The following is a 25,079-nucleotide window of genomic DNA, read 5'->3' as shown; positions in this document are numbered from 1 at the left end:
GTCAGGATTTGTTCTGCCTCTGTCTCATTGTCATTCTCTTTGAATAGTTGGTGGTTTGTTGATGCAGGTCATACGAGCAGGAAGAATTTAGAACAAGAAAAACAATGCTTTACTTACTTTGTGGAGATATTTTGTATCATTTCATCCTCAAACTACTTTCAGAGCAATGTTTACTGTAAATGTAATCATTATGGTTGATCTCTTTTCAATGCAGTCAGCTGTATCCACCGTACTCTCTAAATGTGTCCTCCATGTACCTGAAGCTGGGCAGACTGTACATGGCCCTGGAGATGTACTCAAAGGGTGTTAGCGCTCTCAAGAAGGTAACATGACCTGCTGAACTGCCACATTACACTTCCACACTCAAATACATCAGCTACAGGGATTTTTCATCCAAGTCAACAACAGTTCAAACTGCTCTGATAAAACTCTGAGCAAAAACAATGCCTGGAAATAATTTGATTTTTTTTCTGTTATACTTTTTGTAACTTACTTATTCAGTAAAACACATTATTGTCTAAACAGAAGCATCTCTTCAGTAGGAATAACAAACTACACGTCTGTCAGAAAGTGAAATAGGAAAGTGTCTAATAAAGGAATAGGATGACAAGTTTTCAATGATCAATGAGGTTCAGTATACCGAGAACTAGGATTCATGTACTGTACTTGCATGCTGTAAAATGTTTAAAACTAATATTTCTTTGTGCTCACACAGGCTTTGGCCATTATGGAGGTGGCTCATGGGAAGGATCACTTTTACGTGAAGGAGCTGCGCAAAGAGATGACACAAAAATAAAGAGAATGGAGAAAGCTAATGTGTTCTACTCCCTTTGGTACCAAAGCAATTTTTTTTTTTTTTTTTAATTTTTTGGGGGTGGGGGGAGGGGGCTAACCATTATATACCATATTATTATAATAACTGTTTTGTATGCAGGAACTTTTGACTGTCTTGAGATTCTTTTTTAACAAGCATATTTAATGTTCAGTTTTGTTCAGATTTGTTACATCCGACAATGTGAAAGCTGCTTTCTACTCAAGACAATAAGGTGTTTTCCAAGTTAAGTCTGGTTTTGTGTTTCTTTTAGCTTGTGAATGACATGTCAGCTGGACACTGGCATCCATCTGAGTCAAGTTGTTTACATGTGTGTAGGGTTAAAGCTATAACGTCCAATCAGAGCAGCTGCCTCACCACAGGAGGTCTGTTAAAGCTGCAGAATGCGCCCCTCACCATAGACAGCCGGGATGAAACAATGGGTTTGCATTGAATGTTTAACACAATGATAAACACAACTTAAAGAAAAAAGGTTTTAAAGATCGAACATACGTGATCTGTGGCCACATTATTAAAGAAAATAAGGCTTTATTGCATAATAAGCAAGTACGACAGCTTCATACACGTCTGGGGAGAGAAAAACAAAAAGACTTGATGCACTGAAAACGCATATACAAAACATATGTACACATACTCTGAAAAGTTTTTTGGGAGTTTTGCCACAAAAAAAAGGAAAAATTAAATATAAACAAACAAACAGTGGAATGCCATGTGAGGAAATACTGTCACAAAGAGAACAGAAGTGCAACAAAACACTTATATATCAAGAGAGCATGAAGCTTATACTTATTTGAGAATATATACATTGAAATATAAAAATGCATGCATAGTTTATTATGTTGCAGTATTTGTATGGTACCAAGTCAAAAAAGAGAAACTATATAAAATATTTGTAAAAATCTTTTCTCGCATGTATAAGGTTACTTTGGACACGGCAGAATTTGAATTACAATTCAGCAAAAAAAAAAAAAAAGGAATATTCAAAGTAGCACGTCAAATGAAATCTTTAGAAATGTTTTTCTATAAACAGGCATTGATCGAGGGGAATGGCAACATTGTTTACAGTTGTGTTTGGATCAGATCATTAAAAATGGCTGCTTTTATAAGCAGAGCCCATTGTGAGTCACTTTTATACTGTTGCCCTTCAAAATAAAACCAAGACATCGGTGCTCTTCTGCTAACAAAGCCTTACCTGAGAGTTAGGTAAGAGATCTGAAATGTTACTGTTCATCTTATATCAAAACAAAAGACTATAAAATACTGATTTAAAGATTTCATCTTTGAAGGTTAACATGGATTAAGTTCTCTCCTTGTTTTGAATGTTTCAATAAGGCACATGACATTATCTACTTAGATAATACACAATTATCCATTGCATTTGCAAAACAGTAAAACAAATACTGGATAGTTCTAAAATATGTCCAATTTATTGGACCGTTTCTTGACTCTTGAAATGTTTTAGTTAAGAAATGTGGTAAGACATATTGGATTGGAAGGGACTCTGATTCTAGTAACAAGGAAATGTGTCTGTATGTGCAGGAGGGACCTCAATAGAAATGTATAGAATGAGAACAAAGAGGAATCAACCCTTTGACCTTGAAAAAGAAGGCTTTTGGAAAAGTACAGTTAACATTAAGACAAGACTGAATGATAAAAGCAACAAAAAAAGAGACAGACGAAGGATCAATGTCACTGCTCCTCTCTTTGATGGCAGAGGTGACCACAATCTTAAAAGAAATAAATTAAACATTTGTCACAATGTTGAAGATAATGTTTGCTGTATTGATCAAAACTCTGTTAGAAATAAAGGAACATTTTCTGTGATTTCATGAATACTTTTGTTTGGCAAACTCTTTCAGAGAAAATAGTCATAATACTGCTGCCACCTACTGTTCATGCATCGTATTGCCATTTGTAGAGATGGCTGAAAAAAAAAGAATGAGATATGTAGCAGGAAGGCAATCTTTCAAACTGATACTGACATCTGATGTCTTAAGATATTCCTGTCAAAGTCAGCCGCAATGTGAATAAAAAAACAACGGGTGGAAAAACGTCTGAACACACTGATTAGGACAAATGGTCGTCAATTTGTATACAGGCCTACACAAATTATTCCCTCCCTCGAGGTGAGTTTGTATGAAAATCCACAAGAATTTCTATTAACATAAACTGTCACAAGTCTCAGCATGAACCTCTGAATCTGCGTCCAACAAGGTTGTGCTGTACATGTGGCAATCTTAAGTACCGTACTCGTTAAGGTCAAAAGTCACAATCCAAGTCCTAAATGAGGCGGGAGTTCTTGAGGAACTGGATGAGGACCTGGTAGACGAACTTGTACTGGTTGATGGTCTGCACCATCAGCATCCTCTGCTGCCTCAGCCCCGACAACATGGTGGGAACCTCCACTGGCTGAAGGGGAGGAAGAAGAAAAACACCAAATATGTTAATTTAAAAAAATAAATAAATAAAATAATACATCCGTAAAAGGAACAAAGTGAAAGGGAATCTTTTTGGTTTGTTTACTATACTATACTGTTGAGCCTCATTACTTCATTAACCTACCCCGTCCTGTGCCATTTATTTGCTGACTTAAGAGGATTCACTGAGTGAAATTCTAAACCTGGATTCATCCGTTTTATTTACTTGGGGCAGAAATAGTTAAACAGGTTTTACAAATATGGCCTATCTTTAAAACCACAGTGATTCCATTTTTCAGTCACACAGTCTGGAGCTTCCTACGATCTGGTTGATTAGAGATGGAATAAAAATGCTCTTTATAAAAAACTTGAAGGTCGTGTGACGTATGACAAGCACGCGAGGGAGAGTGAGCAACAGGTTACTGGTGCAGTTCGCCTAACGGCCATGTGGTGTCACTAGAAACACAGTATTTTTGAAAGTTACATATAGCCCCTTTAAGAAGTTTTACTTTTATAAAAAAGTTTAAAAAAAAAAAAAGTTTTTCCAGAGCCTTAAAATACAGATGTTAGAAAACTGGCAACACCATGGTGCGTTGGGATGGTCTCAGGTTCGATGGCTGGGAAGTGTTAACCAAAACCACAGAGTGTGAAAACACTTTGACAAAGCTTGAGACAAATTTACATTTTGGAAAATATTTTTAAAAATTTTATAAACAAAATTACAAGGTGCAAAACACTTTTACGAACCTCACACTGAGAGCGGTCAATTCATTTGATTTGAGACTCTGTTAACTGTCTCAGGTGGGTGTCACAAAGCAGACAAACAAAATCATTCAGCCCCCAAAAACTCAGTTTGGCACAGTCTTTCTGCCAAAACAAACTATGACCAAAAGTCAATTCATTTCAGGTCATATCTGACTCTGGGTAAATTCCCCTTGTGCAAACCTTGATATGATTTCCAGCACGATTCTATCATTGTAAATTTGTTTCTGGACTGTTAAAATTATTCAGCCACTTGTAAATTTGTCTCAGAGCTCATTAAAGTGTTTCGCTTCATGCTAATTTGTTTCTAATACTTAAATTGAGTTTGTCCTTGGTAAAAGTGGTTTTCCTTTTGTAATTTTGTTTTATAAAAAGTAAAAATGTTTTCCATAATTCAAATTTGTCTCAAGCATTGTAAAGTGTTTCACAGTTTGTAATCTTGGTTTGTACGTCCAAGTCACCGTACTCAGGTGTTCCCCCAGTTTTCAACATTCAAATCTTTCGTATCACACACTCACTTATCTATGTGACAATACTTTAGATAAATACACTTCAAACACCGTTTTAATTCAACAAAGACAATATTCTTATTTGAAACATTAAAATAACATATTTATGAATGATTATGGACCGCTGACTGCTACCTTTAAGCCCCCCTGTCACCCACCTCATTGTGCTCCAGGCAGCTGATCATGAGCTCAGTGAGGATGACCACTCCAGTGCGACCCACCCCGGCACTACAGTGCACCACCACAGGGGGGTTGAGGCTCTTTGAGGTGTCCAGCATGGAGTTAGTGTGTCTCCTCACAGACTGGATCTCCTCTAGGTAGGCTACAAGAGAGAAGAAGGAGAATAAGTGGGTGTTTCTTTCAGGTGGAATAAAAAATCAGTTGAACAGGATTTAAAGCTAACAAGTTATCTTATTATAACATATTTTTAGACTGTGTAGACAAGTCATTTAAGAATTAGATAGGATTATTATTTTTTTAACTTCTCATATTTGTCCAATAGAAGATGAGGTGGCTAGCTTAATTTAGCTCAAAGACGGGATTCAAAGGAAGAATCAGCTAGTCTGACTTTGTGAAAGGTAAAACCACAAGTTATCCTTTTACATTTCAGTTATTGCACAGGCTAAACAACCGAGATAAACATGTTAATGGAAGTGCTGGTGGGTTGATTTGTTTTTTTTAATGACAGAGTCAGGCATGTGTCTTTGCCTGCTCTTAAGTCTTAATGCTAGGCAGAGCTTTTTGCCAGCTGGCTTTAGCTTCATGTTAACTTGAATCTTCAGTTCTTACTAACAGTGTGCAAGAGACGTGAGGATTCAAATATTGAACTATTTCTTGTCAGAATTGTGCGATTTGATACAATATTTAAATTAAAATAAGATACATAACACATCTTTCAATATCATTAAAACAGTCAAAAAAAATCCTGGGCACATCGAATATGTCAATCAGATTTTGTGGCAGCTGACTATGTAATGTAACAGTAACAGATTATGACAATAGCAACACAATCCAACTTACAAAGGAATCCCTGGACATATTCAGGACAGCCTTGCTCAGGCCAGTCAGTATACTGCAGGTGCCAAACTGTCCTCTCCTGGCCCGACAGCAGGTGTTTGACCTTTAACCCTGTGGTGGCGTAGCAGCCTGAGTCGGTGCGGAATTTGGTGGTCACCTTGAATTTGCCGTGAGTGGCTGAGTTGTGTTTGGAGCCCAGTTTGGGCCAGTAGCGGTGACTCTTGGACCTGCCGCCCTCCTGGATTGAAAAGAGGTTGGTGATGAAGATGGAAAAAAAGAACAAAGGGGGATTGGGTGAGTGAAAAAGTTACATTTTCACTTACAATTAAACACTAAGTGATATTAAACAAACAAGCTCTCGATGTTGATATTTTTCTCACACACATATGTATATACATAGATGCTATCTGTCCACAGCTAGAAATATCCACATCTGTGTGTGCCATGTGAGTACATGTCTGTGTCTATGTGTGAGCGAGTACCTCTTCAGCTGTAACCATGGCGATGACGTTGACCCCCTGCTCCCAAACCATCTGCCAGAAGTCAGCACAGGTGTTGGCCAGCGGGCCCTGGGTGGCAATGTAGTGCCACTCCTCCCCTCTGATCATCACCTGAGAAACCCACAACCATACACACACACACACACAAGCACACACACACACACACACAAACACACACAAACACACACACACACACACACACACACACACACACACACACACACACACACACACACACACACACACACACACACACACACACACACACGAAGAACCAATTGGTTCATGCAGAGATTTCAGTTATTAAAATTCCACAATCATAGACCTAAGCTTGTTGAAACACAAATTTAGCTTACTTAAATACAAATGTAATACCCCCAAAAATTCACAGGTTAGAATTTGCTGTTCACATAAATAAACAATTATCTCCTTCGCCACTGGAGGGCAGTATTAACATCATTTTCAACACTTTGATTATTTTCCCTTCTTTGAAAACCAACAAGCCTCGTCTACCTTTCCCTCATTAATAATCAAAGACAACACACCTCAAAGCACTTTAAAAAAAGTCCCATCTTCAACATCCCCCCCAGACTTCTGAATGCCATTACATCATTTCCCAGCTAACTCCTGAGACCACCTCGTGACTGTAAACAGTGCATTAAGAGATGGATGAGGGGAATAAACAAGGCCTTTTGTTCTGCTGCAGCTACCTTAAATGAAGGGAAGGGGAAGTAAGAGGGTTACATGGTGATAGGCAGCGATTCAGTGCCGCTTTGGTGATCGTTCTCACACAGCAGACTGCAATTAGGCAAACACATGAAATGCAAAGTCATGCATACACGCTGTTTGTAAGCATGAATAGAGGGCTAGTGAGAGCAGCTCAGGTTGACTTAAGAGGGTTTGGAGTTTGGACCGCATTCTTTGGGAATTCCTCTGCAAGCTTAAAGGGCCAAACAGCCTTCAGCAGCTGCCTTTCATCCATCCCTCAGAGCTGTACGCTGCTTAGGAAAGACCACAACAAAGGCTAGCAGAGGGCTGAACAATTCAGGTTTTAAGCTTTTTGTTTTTATTCTTGCAGTGTGGAGTGTGTTGCAAAGCATTCTGAGACTGTGGCTTTCATTAAGATTTGCGTATAAACTTAAATGAGATAAAGAATTTACATAGCAAACTCACAGATTGTTAAGTCTGACTCCAGGCTGTCATTGTGACCTAGTTCACATATATGGGTTGTACATGGAGCAGATTCCATATTTTTCTGTTCTTTTTCTCTGGAACTTTATCTTGGAGGGTCATATAGTTTCTCTGTTTTCATGTTAAGATTATAGTACTCTGATTATTACTAGCTTAAACCCTGCATACATTTCCGATTACTTGATTTCTACAAAATCCATCTTGGCCTTTGACAAAATCTGAAATACGAGATTGTAGCAGCTCTAGTTTTCCCTTCACTTGTTAGATATGGTTTAAAAAATGTTCCGATAAATTGAAAGCACTTTAAAGTTGACTTCCCAGCTGCATTGCTGTTTTCCTGCCACCCTATGATCCAGAGCGCAGCCTCAGATCCTCAGGCAGGGTTCAGCCTGGATCAAAACTAAAGGTTGTACTCACATCTGGAACTCCCTGACTGGAGACTCTCACAATATCATCACTCAAAACTTCTCAAAAAAGCTTTGAATTAAGGCTCTTACTCCTTATTATTACAAATATGATCTCACATTCCACTTCATTTTTGTACTCACGTATTTGCTATTCCTGAGTTTTATTTCTCCACATAAAGGTGATATATAAACTATGTCTTTCCATATATTCTTTGTTTAAAATTTCCTTTATAGATCAAGTTTATTCTTATAAAATGATGTTTGTTTTCTTAGTGTTTAAAATAAAAAAAATAAAAAACTTTTAAAGTTTCGCTTCAGTTACCAAAATATTCTGTATTATACAGAGATGGGCACTTTGGTCATCCTAAAAGTTCCTTTTAAAATAAAAAAAGGTTTTTTTTATTCCAGCCAATGTTGCATTTTTTGATGAAGCCCGCATAAGACAGCCAGGAAATGGGGGAAGAGATAGTGTGTATGACATGCAGCAAAGGGCCGAGGCTTTCTGTCCTACCATGGGCCGATTCTAAGAAGTAACTCGGTCTTGGTACATCTGGTACACCCTGTTCAAATTGAGCTACCAGGGGGCCCTGACAATTTTAAACCTGTAACATTATACCCTTGACCCCTTGTGCACACCTTGATATGAGAGGCGTTGATGTAGCCCGTGTTGTTCTCCTTGTTTGGTACGAGCTCGACCCGATTCTCTTCGTACGGAATGACGTCGCGGAAACGGTTGCGCTCAGTGTTTTCAGGCAGAGTCGCTGTGGTGAGAACACAATCCGTCCTTTTCTTGGGAACTTGCTCGTACTCAGTGAAGACCCGCTCCTCTTCCAGTTTCAACTCCAAGGTCTTGCACTGCAGAGACAGAGAGACAAAGAAAGAGAAAGGGCTGTTTGTCATTGACCGCCAAGCAACACATCACTCAGAGGTTCCTCTTTCACTCTCAAAGGGGGATTTTTTTTTTCATTTACATTCCACCAAACCTCAGACTATTCAGACCGGGAGAATCCAAATATATCATTATAACAAAAATCCACATCTCTTAACTCTCATTATCACTCACTCTGAGTAACCATTGAAGTACCTACAAGGAACCAACATAGCTGTGGTATTCATCCATGTTTATTAGGCCAGTCATGTTTGAGAGGGCAGCATCTTTCTCTCCTCCTCTCTCTCTCTCTCTCTCTCTCTTTCTCTCTTTCTCTCTCTCTGTCTATCTCTCTTTCTGTGTGGCTTGCTCGCTCTCTCTGGGGTCACATTCTTAACATACCAATGGGCCTAGAGGCGATAAGCACCACCATGCCACGCGTTCCACAGCCCACTTAGTGCTTGCCCCCGTTAGCTTAGCAACGGGTCGGGACAAAGGCTGGGTTTCACACTTCCACATTCAAAAAAGGAGCAGACAGACAGTACTGGTGAAATGCAATGCATCAAAAAAGAGGGCTCATTAGAGACTGTTTATAAGTTTTACAGTGACTTATCTTCAGCCAGACTTTCTTGTTACAGCTGAGACACCTGTCGGTAAAAAGAATCCACCTTGATTCTTCAATCAATATTATCAAAAAAATAATAATTTGGAGGAGGTTTTGAAGGTATTTAAAATCTATAATTGAATGAAAAAATGTCATTGAGAATACCAGCGTTTGTATGATTGTAGGATTAACATACTTCCAGTCTGACACCATTTGTTCACATTGCTTTGAAGCAATTGGACAAACAATGCTCCAATGATTTTATGCCATAAAAATGTACATGAAGAAAGATTGATTGTCTACTCTAGTCCTGAAAGATACAACAGACAAAGACCCTCTCATTCAGTGGAGTTGCAAAAAGAAAGTTGTAATAATACCTCAGATTTTAAGGTCAAATATCAATCAGTTGCACATGCTGTTTAACTGGAAAAACAAGGAAAATTTGACATTTGCTCTAACTCAAAATTCTTTTTAAACACTGTTTAGAAAAAAATATATCCAAAAACCTCATGCAACTAGACCCATATAAGCAAAAGTGGGCATCTTACCCTTTCATCAGTCGCAGCCTTGGCAGCATCCTCTGCAGGACTCTCTGGGACAGGCATGCGGGCCACGTAGAGGCCGTTGAGGGCGGCCATCATCAGCGGCCTCTTCATGGAGTCCACCGACATCTTCTGTCGTTCCAGCGTCTTTAGGAAAGAGGAAAATCCTGGTGTCATTGATACAGGCACGGATAGCACTGACACGACTGACTGACCTGCAAACGGCTTCAAAACAGTGAGCCTGCACAGATGTGTGTTGAGGTGGGTGTGGAGACATTGGCGTGCAGTTCAGTGTATGTGTGAATGAGCTGTTTGTGAATGATTTTGTTTGTGTGTAAGAGTTTGTGCATGTGCGTGTGTGTGCGTGTGTGTGTGCGTGTGTGTGCGTGCGTGTGTGCGTGTGTGTCTAGCTTGTAGGACAAACCTGGCTGTACCAATCCTCCTGCATTCTGTCCAAAGTTGTGAACTAACAAGCGCCGTAAACAAAGCCTATTAAAAGCGGACTTTCAGCTCCTTATCCGTCTCACGTCGCTCTCAAATTATTTTGTTGCTTTCATCCTCATCTTGTCCTTCCTCAAATATTTTTCATTCTCTCAGTCCTTTGTGTATTCCCACCTACCTCTTTGGGCTCCTTCTCCTCACAGAACACACACTCCCTCTGTCTTTTTTTTTTCCCTCTCTAGCCAAACTCTGACCCACATTGAACAGTCCCTCCTTCCTCCACGGATTACCTCTCCTAATCTGATGCTATTAAGCCTCCAGGACAACTCCACCCTTCACCTCCACACCTCCTTTATCCCCCGTCTGACAGTCAAAACAACAGCTTGGGGTGGCCTCTAGGTATGAGATAAACCAGCTGGTATAAATGAGGGATAACAGCTTTCGAGTTTGGGATGGAAGTAACTCAAATATGCTTTCAATATTAGCCACACCAGTTTGTTGCTCAAGAGAGAGGTTTACTGCAACAAAGTCAGGCTATTACATTATTTAACTCTGCCTGGACTCTGGCCAACGTTTTCACCTTAGAACGCTAACGTGCCGACATACACAACAACACCCAACAAATAGAGTAATCTGAGGGACTTATAATGGTTTTAGCTGCCTGGTGGGATTCAGAGCCTAGTGCTACCCTCTCAGGTACTGAACCCCGGATTAGCCATGAAACTAGCTAGCAAACAACAGAGTGACTGTAAACAAAACAACATGGTAGAGTTCTGTTCAGTATAGGATGATGTTCTGCGTTTGTGATGGATGACTGGAAATATCACAAATATACATTATAGCATGATCAAGCCAGTTAATACTTAATTAAATACTGATTAGAGAATGCAGTATTTTAGTTGTATGGGCCATAACTTGTTGATTACTTTACTTTATTAGAGTTAAGTTAGACATTTTTTTTTTTTTTTTAAAGATAGATTTTTGGGCTTTTTGTGCCTTTAATAGATAGGACAGTGGATAGAGTCGGAAATCAGGGAGAGAGAGAGTGGGGAACGACATGTGGGAAAGAAGCCACAGGTGGGAGGTGAACTCGGGCCGCCCGCCTGAGACGACAGCCTCCATACATGGGGCGCGCGCACTAACCACTGTGCCACCAGCGCCCCATTAAGTCAGACATTTTGAAAATAAATTACAACCACACTTCCCGAGATATAGTTACCACCTTATAATCCCCTTTACGACACAAAGATAACTTTATTGACTACAAAATATACAATTCAATCATCCTCCCTTTGAGTGTCAAACACTCCGTCTGACCCTGGACTATCTCACACTAGAAAACTGTGACCTCCTCCATTATTCATTATTTATTTAAACTGTGCAATATAATAATAATAATCTGTCCATGAATACAAAATGTAATATTATATAAACTGTGCAATAGTCTTACAAATGTGTATATAGTCCATATTGTCCTCACTCTCTGCACTTTTCTAAAGCACAACTTATTTCTTATTGCTTGATATTTTAATCTAATTACTGTTTTATGAATATTTGATTGTATGTAACTATATTTCTGCTGCTTGTGTTTTAGTGCAACTGCAACGACCGCATTTCCCTCCGGGGTTAATAAAGTATTTCTGATTCTGATTCTGATTCAAAATAATCGAAGAAATGGAAAAGGAGCACACCCTCACATCTGTTAAACATGAATGTTTACAGATTTTAGCTGACATATGTCTGTCGGTATTGCTCTAAATGATTTTAGCACTAATAAGGAGAGGGTTTTGTTTTTGTATATTTCTGTAAAACCAAGTACATAATAAGGGGATGATGACCTTTTATGTTGTTATAATTTTTTTGCATCTAGAGGAAACATAAAACATAACATCCCCATCAAATAGAATAGATTTCAGAGTGATTGTCTTACCCTCTGAGCGATCTCCCTCTCCACTATGCTGTCCTCTAAGGAGAACATCTCTGACACTGGCCTCTCTTTGACTGGCTCCTTCCTCACCCTCTCCTTCACACTGGTCAGGTCCGGTTCTGAAATGGAAGGGCCCAAAACGGCTCCGTTCACTCCACCCTGGTCCCCTCGGGTCAGTGTCCCACCAGCACCTGCACCGCCAACACCACTACTTCCAGGCCCGCCACCTCCTGAGCTCTGCCCAGCTTTGAGCGCTCGACCCAGAGCTTGGCTTGGGTCCATTGCTCCCTGGTTGCTGCTCTGCTGTCCTTGGTTGTGGTTGTGGTGGTGGGCGTGGTTGTGAGGATGGGTGCGGATTTGAGTGTTGCTAGGAGGTCTAGGTGGACCAGGGTACTCAGGAGGGGGTTTGTTGGGCAGCTTGGCCAGGGCAGCCTGAAGCTGAGCACTGATACTGATGTCCTCATTGAGATTCGGGATTTGAACGTCCAATTCGGGCCTCTCCTCTTCCTCCTCCTCCTCTTCCTCACTCTCACTGCTGTGTATGAGCATGGTAGCATTGGAGAGAGTCTTTTGATGCTGGTAGGCCACTGGGGCAGATGGTGATACAGAAGCCTCAGGTGCTTTCTGTGGAGGCATCTGGATGGGCAGCTCCTGGGTTTGCTGAGGTGGAGGCTGAGGCTGCGGTGCAGGCTGAGGAGTTTGGGGCTGAGGCTGAGAAACAGATTGAGGCTGAGGGGGCATCACATGCTCTCTAAGAGTGTTCCTCCGATGAAGTGGTGGGTTCATCCCCTTCATCACTATGCCCTCCATCCCTCCACCTCCCCTCATGCTGCTGATCACCTCCATGCTGTGTCTCTTCCCTAGGGTGGAGCGATGCTTGGCAGCTGCAGTTAGCGGTTCACTCACCTCCTGTAGAGACTGGTGCACTACGGCTGAGCTGTCCGGCTGAAAAGTCTTCACAGACAGCTGCACCATGCGGGTCACCAGCTCTGGACTGCTGCCCCCAATGCAGCGGTGACGGTGGCTGGCAAGGTCAGGGGTGCTGGTGGCTGGGCGGAAAGAGTTAGAAGGGTAAGGTGGAGGTGGCCGGGACATGTGGTTTCTCAGCATGTTAGCTGTAGCTGCATAGCTTCCGGCGTTGGTCCCCTGCTGTTTGGTATTAGCCAGCTCGGGGGTGCTGACAGTGTGAGAGATGGAGTTTCCAACACCTCCAACTACGCCACTGCCTCCCCCTCCATTGACGCAGGGGGAGTGACAGGGGCCCTGGCTGCTGGCAGGTCCTCCCTGATGGGGGCCATGAGACACTGGCTTACTGTAGCTGATCTGCAAGGTGAACATACACAAAAAAAAACGGTGTGAGGTGTAGTAAAGCGTAAGAATTTAAAAGAAAGAATCAAAGACAGAGCATCCACCTATACCTGTGGTGTGTATGGCCCGGGGCTGGGCCCCAGGCCATGATAAGGGCCCCTCTCCCTCATCTCTGGCTGGCTGTACACCAGAGCCTCAGGCTGGCGGTACGCACACGCATTACTGATGTTCAGGCTGCGCAGAGATTGGCTGTGGAGGTCATGGTGAGCAGGGAGCATGCGCCGCTTCTGCCGCATGACGGCATCGTACTCAGGCGTGGGCCGGTAGGACGGAGCGATTATGGCGCTGTGGCGGTGGCTGGGGATGTAGTCTGGTCGCATGAGCTCACTGCCAGGGATGCTGAGGTTTGAAGACATGGGGGATGGCGGTACAAAAGTCTGAGAATGATTGAGGGAGCTCAGGCTGGGGCTGCTGTACATGCTGCCGTTTGGCACGGTGCCATTTCTGAAGGGAAAGTCCATCTGGCAGTGGTCCAGACTGGTTTCTGATTTGTAGTAGGGGTCTTCATGGAAGATACTGTCTACAGATGGAAGAAAAAGAATAAAAAATTAGCTAGGAGAGAAGATCATTTTCATCAAGCTGTTTTTTGTTATGTATATTTTTGACTCATCTCTAACAAGCAGTATGCAGTGGATATCAGATGACGATGATACCTAGAGTTGTTTCAGTACAAATACCAGTATCAGTATCGCCCTAAAATACTATATTGGGAATTAGAAAGTTGGCCAATCAATGAACAGAACTGATAACATATTTTTTTGCGCACCTATAAAATCGAACAGGTTTTGGGTAAATTGTCTTGGGGTGATAAACAAAAACAGTGCAGTGCTAGAAGAGAGTTAAGGTTAGACAAAACCGGGTTAGGGTTAGGTGTAAGGGTTAGTGATTGCATGTGATGTATGAGTTTCTTTTTATTCCTGCTGAAAGTGGAAGAATAAAATTTCTATTGTAACATCTTGAGATGTGATGAAGGCTGTTTGCTGAAAAAGTGTGCTGGTGAGTACACTGCTGCTCTACCCAGATTAAAAGACTGTAAGGACATTGAGTGTGCTGACTTTTCTACTTTTTGTAACATCTTGAGATGTAGCCAGGGAAAACGTTTTGTCCTGATCAGAAAATGTTCTAGCTGACAAAAAAAATACACAAAACAAAGAAGGAACATATATTGTATGAACGCAGGATGAACATGGACGATTTACTGAAAGCATCAAGCAGGGACACAATTTTCTTTAGCGCCAGATAACGTGATTATTTGAAGTGAAGGAGACCAAACTATTGGCCACTATTGTACTTAAGTTGTTCCTAGTGTTTTCAAGTGTTTAGGTTCTATTTTCTTAGCTGATAAGAGCATTTAGCAAAAGGTAGAACTTGCAACACCCTCAAGGTGTAAGCGATCTTAACTGATATTTTTTGGGTGCATTGCATTTAACCCCCCCTGGAAAAAAAAGTCCCCTCACTGATAGTTCTTGGGACAAAACTGATTTGGAAAAACTTCTTCCCACCGTGTTGAAGGCAACTGTGGTATGCATACTATTCCTCTTTGTTTCTCACACAGAGGATTCTCTCGTGTGAAACTATCTCAAGCCCACAAGCAGACATACACACATAATCTCCATCCACACAATCCAAGTGTGAAGCCTGAGGTCACACGACAGAATGATCTCCCACCCACGCACAGCAGCACACCCTGAATGTTTTTCCACTCGCTCTGTTTTTCTGTGAGTCAAGCTTTCGGATTATAAGGCCGGCCGAGTGTGTGAACGTGTCAATGAAAGAGTGGCGCACAAATGAGGTCACCACTCTGCACCCCAAATGTTGGGCTCTAATTGGCTGGGAGATCGTTAAAAGTACAAATGGGGTGTGAGTCACACGCCTGATGGGAAAGACACAATTAGCTCCATTCAAAATCTTCTGTCACACTGTGGTCAAAAGAGTGAACCAAGGGGGTTGGAACGACTTTAAAAGTGTGTGTTTGTGTGCAAGTGTGTATAGTTCTTTAACACGTACCTTGAGAGCTCTGTGTGTCCTGATAATGCTCTCCATACTGGGAATGCATTGACTGGAAGTTACAGGACTGTGGACGCGGCTGCAACACATTTAATACAACAAACTTGAGAGGATGCAATACAGTTTTTCCTTATAAATATACTTTATCATGATCTATTATGTGGCCACAGTCTTTAGTTGAACAATAAATTGCACATGTCCTCAATATTTTCTATGCTTTAAGATTTCAAAGTAAGCTACTTTCTTTCTGTTTTACACAACTGGTGACTCTGACCTACTCAGATTTACTCTAGTGCCCCAGAGTTGTCAACCACCAATGCCTGCGGCTCTCCACACAGACATCTGGGTGAATTTCAAGCACTCTGGTGGACCGACTGTACAGCTATTGTGCCACATTTAGCCGAGCCATTGTCTGGCCAGCAGGGAGGGAGACGCACAAATCACTGCCTTCATTGTTGCACCGGAAATCAGTTCCAAGCAACACCCTTGCAAACTTTCCAACAACACCCACTGCACCACCAACGCGCGTTAAAACCAAAGGCTCCATGGCACAATTAAGAGCTGCCCTGAGTGGGAGAGCAAGGTCAAATCTCTAACCACGGCCGTTTCTGTCTTCCTCCCAAATTCTCCATCTGTGTCCTGGCTAATGGTGTCATTTATACAGGCCAGAGGCAATAATAAACAGGCCTCTGTCAAACCACAGAGGAAAAACAAGTCTCAGTGAACTTTATCAAAGCAAGACAATTCTTCTGACGTTACCAAAGATGGACGGTGGGTCCAGGTGGGTCTCCTCCTGATTGGTGCAGGTGAATGAGTGGGCCTAAAGAGAAACAAACACATGGGCATTGGAAAAAAGTTGAAACAACTAAAAATACCAAACACTCTTTCACAATTAAAAGGTTATTGTTACTGAGTTTATCTTGCTCTTAATTGTTTTCCTCAACCTTCAAAAGGTAGGTGCACTTCATTTGAGAAAGTAAACGAGAGATAAAAACTGGATATAAAATCGGCCTTCAGCTGTGCCGTCTGATGGCCTCGACACTCACTCTGCACAGATCTTGTTCTGTTTGTAGAATTTGTGTCTGGCCGTGAAAAGACGAGCGATGTACTTGGCCATTTCCATATCCTCCTGCAAAAACAAAAACAGCCGTAGTATTTATAGAAAATCAAGACCAACATTGCCTCGGTATTTGTCTCTTTGCAGGGATATCTGGTAACATTTCTGTTTTTAATTTCCCACTAGAGAACCTTGCGTTAAGCATGTGTGTGTACTGTTTGTGCCGAGGCCCCCCTGCAGACACAACACTCACTGTGTGAAAAATGATGGTGTCGTCTCGGCTTGTTATCTCCACTGTGATAGCTGACTTGTTGTGTGCTATGGTGCCAATGTCCTTCCACCTGTAAAAAACATGGAAACACACAAAAATGTGTGAAATGATTGATATTTTTCCCACACATAGTTCATAATATTTACTTGTTGATTCATGTATTTGTATAAACTGTACTTCCCATGAGCAGATGGTTTCATACAGGCTGAAAAAAACAGACAAATAAGGGTTGGGACTTACTTGTGGAGCATGATGGATCTACCATTTCTGTGTTTGACAAACACTCCAATGAAGGACACGCCAATGAAAATATCATTTGTGTAGTTGTCCTGCAGCAGAAGAAGGAATTTAATAAGAAAAGTCCTTTCACAATAAAATACATTTGCAACTTTTTAGTGCGTTTGTGTTGGAGTGTTTCCTACCTTTGCAGCGAAGCTCTCCTGGCCAAAGCCGTCCAGTTTCTCCACCTCCTTGATGTACAGCAGCTCTGCTTCAGCAGTCTGCATTCGACTGGAAAGTACAGACACATATAGTACCAGGTACAAGGAATTTCATTTTCTCTCCCTCTCTCTTTCACATGTTCACACAAGTGCAATCAGAATAAAATAAAGCTAACAGTACCAATGACTCTTGTGCTCTTCAGCAACTTTCTGGGTCCACTCCTCCAGCACCTCATCTCCATTTGGCCAGTTCTGAGAGACAAAAAATAAATAAATAGAAGTTCAAAAATGTGATGGAGGATTAATGATGATGTTGACATGATGTAAAGGTGAAATGTAAAGACTTTCATGGGAAAGAAAACCCGAATCGAGTAAACCATCTCCTCCTCCTATTTCCAACATCCAATCAAATGTCAGCATCTAAATTCTAGTCAGTGCCTTAGCAACAACCAATGTACCGAGGAAAAAATGTAATATCCACTCCACTACAACTTTATCCTTCCAGTGCCAATTCCAATTCTAGCTTATTATTTCTCCATTTTATGCCTGTCAATCAGTTATGCAGAGCGATGAGGTACCACAGGTGACACAAATAATGTGTGACTTCAGGCAGAACACAGAGACACACAAACTCATTCAAACAGTCAAAATTTGAGGACTTACCACCGGGAAGAGCACGTACTCCCTGAGAAAGTCCTGAGACATAAACTGGGTAAAGTCTCCAAAGTCAGCTGAAACATACAAAAGACATACGTTTAACTGTAATAAAATAAAATAAAGTAAACCAAAATTGTTATGTTTCTTTTGGTGTGTTGACTTTCATTATAAGACTTTGAAACCAAAGTTTGTAGGTTATTTCACACGCCCCCTGTACAGACTGACGGCTGTTGTCCTAGAAGCGGGCAGCCCAGGATCGAATCTGACCTGTGGCTCCTTTCCAGCATGTCATCCCCACTCTCTCTCACTCCCCAATTTCCGACTGTATTCACTGTCCTGTCCGTCTAATAAAGGCCATGAAGCCCAAAGTAAATAAATAAAATAACTCTTCAGATGTTGTGAGAAACCAGAAAATTCTACAATTCACTTAGCAGACGCTTTTATCCAAAGCGACGTACATCAGAGAGTAAGTACAACACAAGCAAGGATCTAGAAAAAAGGGAACAATGTCAGTAAGAGCAAACGATCAGCTTTGAGTCTGATTGGACACACAGGTGCTGACAGACATTGCACAGAGGCAAAGCACAACATTGACGGCAGTTCTTGAGAGCTCTAATCAGTATAGAAACCATCTTATAAGTCGTCGTTATCAAACAAAAACAATCATCACTACCATCATCATTATCAATAATATGGAGACCATCATCATTAAGTTAGTAGCTATTCGTGAAAGAGCTGGGTCTTTATATATGTTGTTGAAATAAAACATATCTTTGCCCTTCATCTAAAAGTTCATAGATATGGCAAAAACATGTAAAAAAAAAAAATAAATAAAACTCTCCAGTTATTAAAATAGTCAAGGGTCTTTTCCAATTAGAAAGTCCCTTTGCATTTTTTCCAAGATCCAACAGTAGATAATAATAACAACACCTTTACCTTGTTCTATGTATGATATTTTTGATCTAGAAGGTTTTTGACTTTTAAATTGTAAAGTATGAAATCTACAACTTCACATGAGCTACATGTTGCTTGGCTTATAACATTACGAGGAATGACAGATGCGCTGGTGCCATATTTGAGTGGCATCGAATTAATTTTCTTTTTTTCGCTAATAGTTTAATAATTTTATTTGGAGTAGCCAGTAGCCACTACTTTATAGCTTAATTAGCAAGGAGTTGCTAACTGTCTAATTGTTTCCTGATTTTTTTTTTCCATTCACGTTACCAGCCAGCTTCTAAACAGGTCACGATTCTGCACCTTACTTTTAAAAGTCTAGAGAGAGAAAATGTTGACAGTACACCTGTAATATCCCCACCTGCACACCATCTTCACAGCATCCTCAGGTGTCCAGAGAGATTTAGCGAACATGTGCTAAGTACTGTTCTTTTGTCTCTCCCACAAAAGGAAGTTACTGAAGCAAAGGATTCTTGCCTCCCGAAAGATAAAAGTCTTCCTGGTGCTAACCTTGGAACTAGTGATAAGCTAACTGTCTGTTTACATTCCCCCTGAGACACAGACAGCACCCAGAACAAGACAGAGGAGATGGAGTAAGTTTGTGTGTGTGTATAATGCGTGTGTGTGTTAAGACTGATACCATAGGAACTCAAGTGGACTGGGCTCTGCCAGTGGTATGCAGCCATATTAGGAAGTAAAGTCAAGATGACCCTAGAAAGTGTGAGTTTGTGCTCAGTCTTTCTCTCTTGTAGCGCCTGTCTCCGTCTAGTAGATTATTCACAGGGATGTTTGTCATGCACGTGTGTGTGTGTGTGTGTGTGTGTGTGTGTGTGTGTGTGTGTGTGTGTGTGTGTGTGCGTAGCTTACCTTGTACTGCTAGGCCAGCTAGTCTGATGCCCTGTTCAACTGTGCAGTGGAGACGTCCATCCAACACTTCCTTCTTCACCTGCAGGTAATACTGATACCTTGAAGTAAAGAAGCAAAGAGGAACAGAAAAACAAAGAAAGAAAGCAGAAAGAAAGTATTATTGGAATGAGACACTTTTTAGTGTGAGATGCTACACTGGGGCCCCCCAAAAACATGTACTTGTTTTGCAATGCAGCAGGCCGTAGGCAAGGTTATATCTTCCTACAAATCAGTCAGTCAAACTCTTTGGTCAAATATTACAACAATTATTAGAATGATTCTGGGATTTTATACAGACGTGTATGGTACCAACTAGCAAGATAAAAGAAGCTCATAAATCTGGATGATTGTCTGCCTTCTCATTTAGCCACATTATTGTTTATTTTTACATTACCGCCCCTCCCCCATCACTAGCCTATTTGCTAAAGTTAGCATGTTAACCCCTTTTCACTTTTACAGATTGTTTTTTTTTTGGGGGGGGGGTTTCAATGGTAAAAACAGAACAGGCAGACCTGAAAAAAAGCAAACAAGAGGGGGATGACTTGCAAAAAAAACTGGTGACATATTGGAAATTCGGCCTGCATGTGATGTAACGATTTAGCTGACAAGGCTATTTGTTATCATTGTTCTATATTAGCACACATTAATCACTACTGATTAGCATGCTGATGTCACAGTCGCTTTTGAACCAATGTAGCGATGTAGCTAAATACAGGCCTGCTAGCATGGCTGTTAACTCTGGGTGTTACTACAGTATATGGGTTAATCGGTAAAGATTTTCAAAACTCGCCAAAACTTGGTTGGTTGGTGGTTAAAATCATTTTCCAGCTAGCCATACTGTCTCTGAACACCAATTACATGAAAGTGAGTTGGAAAACATACTTGTTCCAGTTCAATGCCTTTATCCAAAAAGAAGAGCTGAGCTCATGGCGTTTCATATTAGCAACTAAAGGATTGCAAAACATCCATTGAGAAACCACAGAGAGACTTATTCTTCTGCTTCTGGTTTGTGCAACAGAAAGTGTGCGTCAGGACAGCACTGGCAACAGCATTAGCTGGATAAAAAATACCAGAGAAGCCTGTTGCAGAATCCTGGAGAGGAATGAGTGAATCACCTCTATTTGAAATACCACTGACTCACTCCTGACTAAAGAGGAATCCCAAATGTATACCAGTAAAGGAATAATATCGTTCACTGTTCTGTACATTTTTGACTAACACGATGCATGCTACATGGAGCTAACACAAAAAAAGAATTGAGTTAAATAATGTAGGCCCAGGCCCACCAGCTGGATGAAAGCAGAACATTGCAATTGCAGTGTGAAATTGAGGCAAACTCAGCAAACTGCGGTTTTGGGCTGTGCTGGTTTTGCCAAACATAAGCTGATATGATGACACAGTTCAGATTGTTTATCCAACTTGTAGCTTTCACAAAACGTGGTAAAAGCCCCAAAACCAAGAGGCTAATATACTGAAATACTGCAGCTCCTCAAATTTGTCCACTTTTTGTCTACTTTTGTCCACTTTTAGCGGTGGTCCGACTGGATGTTTGTCTTCTGAAGAATGGAGTGGCCACACAGGGGGAAAGAGAGAAACTGTCAGGGTGACCAGACTCAACTGCACAAAAACCTCGCACACCGTTTCCTGTTTGTTGCTATGGTGACTGTGGACTGAGTCTTTCCAATGTGGGGTTTGTGAGACACCTTTTCTGTATTGCAAACACACACTTACACACTTATACACAGTCAGAGAGACCTTTGTGTACTCTGGCATCCTCTCCAAGCTCTATGGGAAACCACTGAGCTATACATGCTTAGTCATTCACACAGATTTTGTTCTCTCTCATGCAACACACATCCTTTACACTTTATTCCTCAATTGTCTTTTATTTTTTTCATCTCTGCACTGAAAGCAGCCCTCCTTTATCTCCCCACATATTTCATGCTCATACTCTTCCTCAAATCTCTCCCCGCTGCTCCTTCTATTCTTTTTTGAGCTCCACTCAGCATACTCCAGGGTCTATAATCTGACCCCGCCCTCCTCCCTCACCCTGTCATTACACCCGTTGGCTAAGCTGCCATTCCGTTCCCGTGGCAACCCTCTAATTAGCCAACCCCAACCGCCGTGGCTGCAGCAAGGGGGAGGGGCTTGATGCGGTCTGGAGGGGAGGAGCCTCACTGAACACAAAACCCTTCAAATGATTGTGGACTTTGTTTTTACAAACTCACCATGTTTTCCCAATGCTCTCTCTGTATGCGGTCTGGGGAAATGTTGTGGTTGACACTGATTGGTGCTCATTCTGATTTTAATGGTCACAACATGATCATGTTTATACATACGAGAGGCCAGCGGAGGAGAGGCAGATGATATAATGTTGGATACCAGGAACAAGTGAAAGCGGGATGGTGAATGTCAGTAAAAAGAAGTCTCAGAGGAGAGCCACAGCAAAACAAAACAGCCTACAGAACCATGGTTCTCAACCTTTCAGGCTCCTGACCCTTAAAAAAACCTTGTCTAGAGGTTAAAAATGTGCACACCTTGAATACGTCTATAGGTTGTTACTAATTGAACCATAGGTTGGTTATAACTAATTGAACACACATTTTTGTGTAGTAGAACAGATAGTATGGAGCAATGTGAATGTAAATATTCAGATAGGATACGTTGTTAAGACTCACTTCTGAATAGACCCTATATTGCTTAATAAGTTGAATTTTAAGATACACTTTACTTAATCTTAAATTGGGCATGTTGAGGGAGTTCAAATTGTTACCAGCCTTAGATTTTAGTTTGTTTTAAAGTGATGGATATTTATTCAAACTAAAGCATTTTTTCAAGCTTTTGGCTGCTTTATTTTTCCTTTTATCTGGGGGCATTAACAGAGATTATAACAAAAATATATTTTTGAAAGACCTGTGATGTTGGATGTCTATATCAGCCACATTTTCAACATTTCTGTTGGGCAGTAAAAGCAAACACATAAACGTATGGGGAGGATTGATGATCAAGTTTATGTTGACAAATATAAATGAAACAATGTTATTTATGTATTTTCTTCCTCATATTGGCTCATTTCAGGCATGTTTGTTCAGTTTGATTATAATTTAGCCTCTGAAAACACAAATCTTCAACTTGTTGCATGTTGAAATTGTCATGTAATACACATTTATCATCATTGTCGATAAATTAGTGCTGTTAAGGGATTAAAGTTGGTATCAAAGTGGTAAATGGTCCAGTCCATACACCTGCATCAGCACATATTTAAGTTCAGTTTAAGTCCAATGACAAATTATACAGGCCCTGAGTAATGCATGAGGCTAAAAAACAATATGATAGATGTCTGGAAATTTTGAAAAAATTATCCTGTCCAGTCTTAATGCTGCATAATTAGGATTTTAATGACAGTAAGATATACAACCATTCTATGTTGAGAGCAATAACTACTTCAAAATTCATATTTCATCTGACCCTATGCTGAAATTTATCATAAGATGTTCAGTTACAGCTACTCTTAACTTAATGTAAACGTGTTTTCCATCTTGTTGAAAGGTTATTACAGTAAGTTAGTTGGGTAAAAGTCACCATCGAATACTTCATTAAAGCCTGCTCACAAAGGACATGTCCACAAAGACGTCATTTAGGTGGCACACATCTGGCACATATGTCATTATGACATCATTCTGCTATATTAACAGGTGAACACACACACCACAGACGTGAGGTAGATGTTTCCTCACAGGGTGACTTGTGACTTCCAGCATGGCGGAGTGAGTGCTCTGCTGGAACTCCAGGCAGCCTCACAGACACAAAGAGCCTTTCATATGCCCACGCATGTTCAAACCCCGCTTAAGACATGCTGCCAGATGTCCAAGTGGCCTGGACATCATGTCTGTGAGCATATGTCAAGCATGCATGCATGCCTGTGTGTGTGTGTGTGTGTGTGTGTGTGTGTGTGTGTGTGTGTGTGTGTGTGTGTGTGTATGTGTATGTGTATGTGTGTGTGAGTGTGAGTGTGAGTGTGAGTGTGTGTGTGTGTGTGTGTGTGTGTGTGTGTGTTTGTGTGTGTGTGTGTGTACATATGTTTCCAACCCTTCCCCTTCTGCAGTGGTGTGACCCCAACCACCCCCGCAACCCTGGATGAGTCCAGGCAGCTTGTGCGGGGCGAAGGATTTTCACTTTGAAATGTGTTGAATCAGTGTGTGTGTGTGTGTCTTTAAGCAACAACTAGCTGAACAAAGCTAAGATTTCAAGGCTGTTGTTGCCGTTAGCCTTGGGGGGGCTGCTGAGACCAGCTGGCCTTTATCCAGTCAACAGCTCTCTGTTTAGGTACTTCACTTTCTCTCTCTGGGCTGCTTTGCCCCCCATTCATATCAGAGTACAACCGCACACACCTTCTTCAAGATGTTTATGTGTTCAAAAGTCCCCCCTAACACAGTTAATGTTAGACATTAATGTGAAAAAAGGTATTACTCTTATTTACAGGTTAACATTCTCAAATTAAAAGTCGCATTCATGCTAAATATGCACATTTCAGATTCTGTCACGATTTCAAAACTCTTCCTTCAACTCTAAATGCAAGCTGCATCTCAAAAAAAATTATTCAACAGAAAGGTATCATACCATAAAAATACTTTTTCATGCAAGTTATGTCAAATTATCTTTTTATATATGTATATTTATTTTTCGCTATTTTGACACAACGTCCTTTGCACAGTGATATGAAGACTGGACAACTTAATGTGTTGTTCTGTATCTTCAAGGCAACAATCCTCTAAACAGTGTTTTAAAAGAACAGACTACACACTATAGACTGCCTATGAATAAGACGCTTACCATTTAAAATCACAAAGTTATGACTAAGTGGTATTTCCCAGGTGTATGAATACTACATGTCAAGAAGTTTGTAGAGGCTGCTGCAGTATAATAAAAAGAAAATGTGTGTGAATCTAAGGTATTTCATTCGTGTGAAGCCGTCATCTACAGAATTCCTTTTTAATAGCTTCAACATTGTAGATCATTCACAAAGATATTTGTTTAAAAGGAACACATGGCGTGTGTGGAGGTGAACAGACATTAAAGAAACATCCTTCAGAGCTCAAATAATTTTTGAAAAATATTTTGAGGAACAGGATCAGATGTGTTTTGCTGAAGAACTACATACTGTAGTGTCTACATGGGCTACAACTTTATTGAATTAGCCATGTAATTGCTTTTTAATTGGATTATTGGTGTGAGTATGTAGCCAGTATGCACGCACACACACACACACACACATAAACACACACGCACGCACACATGCACACACATACACACACACAGTTTAGTCCCTTGCTCTGGGTAATTTTCACAGCTGCATGAAGGGAGGGAAGGAGAAACAGATGAATGGATGGACAGGAAGAAAG

General features: G+C 41.0%; 2 protein-coding genes across 2 annotated transcripts in view; one reads left to right on the top strand and one right to left on the bottom strand.

The window, feature by feature from the left end:
- The window catches only part of LOC132984994 (N-lysine methyltransferase SMYD2-B-like), an 8,943-nt gene extending 8,125 nt beyond the window's left edge, over positions 1-818 (top strand). Inside the window, exons 11-12 of the mRNA XM_061052090.1 lie at positions 215-323; positions 716-818. Of these exons, the coding sequence (XP_060908073.1) occupies positions 215-323; positions 716-796 (190 nt within the window). The 3' untranslated portion in view covers positions 797-818. The remainder of the gene's footprint in view (positions 1-214; positions 324-715) is intronic.
- A 518-nt stretch (positions 819-1,336) lies between these two features.
- Positions 1,337-25,079, bottom strand: part of LOC132984991 (tyrosine-protein phosphatase non-receptor type 14-like) — a 44,329-nt gene continuing 20,586 nt past the window's right edge. The window contains exons 4-20 of the mRNA XM_061052084.1: positions 19,639-19,736; positions 17,824-17,891; positions 17,342-17,412; positions 17,143-17,230; positions 16,961-17,049; positions 16,703-16,790; positions 16,439-16,521; positions 16,152-16,212; positions 15,393-15,471; positions 13,436-13,905; positions 12,021-13,340; positions 9,656-9,796; positions 8,272-8,490; positions 6,020-6,148; positions 5,541-5,775; positions 4,679-4,842; positions 1,337-3,241 (exon numbers count right to left, since the gene is read on the bottom strand). Of these exons, the coding sequence (XP_060908067.1) occupies positions 3,113-3,241; positions 4,679-4,842; positions 5,541-5,775; positions 6,020-6,148; positions 8,272-8,490; positions 9,656-9,796; positions 12,021-13,340; positions 13,436-13,905; positions 15,393-15,471; positions 16,152-16,212; positions 16,439-16,521; positions 16,703-16,790; positions 16,961-17,049; positions 17,143-17,230; positions 17,342-17,412; positions 17,824-17,891; positions 19,639-19,736 (3,532 nt within the window). The 3' untranslated portion in view covers positions 1,337-3,112. The remainder of the gene's footprint in view (positions 3,242-4,678; positions 4,843-5,540; positions 5,776-6,019; positions 6,149-8,271; positions 8,491-9,655; positions 9,797-12,020; positions 13,341-13,435; positions 13,906-15,392; positions 15,472-16,151; positions 16,213-16,438; positions 16,522-16,702; positions 16,791-16,960; positions 17,050-17,142; positions 17,231-17,341; positions 17,413-17,823; positions 17,892-19,638; positions 19,737-25,079) is intronic.

Source organism: Labrus mixtus, chromosome 12, assembly GCF_963584025.1.
Source record: "Labrus mixtus chromosome 12, fLabMix1.1, whole genome shotgun sequence".
NCBI classification, from domain to species: Eukaryota; Metazoa; Chordata; class Actinopteri; order Labriformes; family Labridae; genus Labrus; species Labrus mixtus.
Note: the sequence above shows the minus strand (reverse complement) of the source record. Positions and strands in the feature narration are given on the sequence as shown.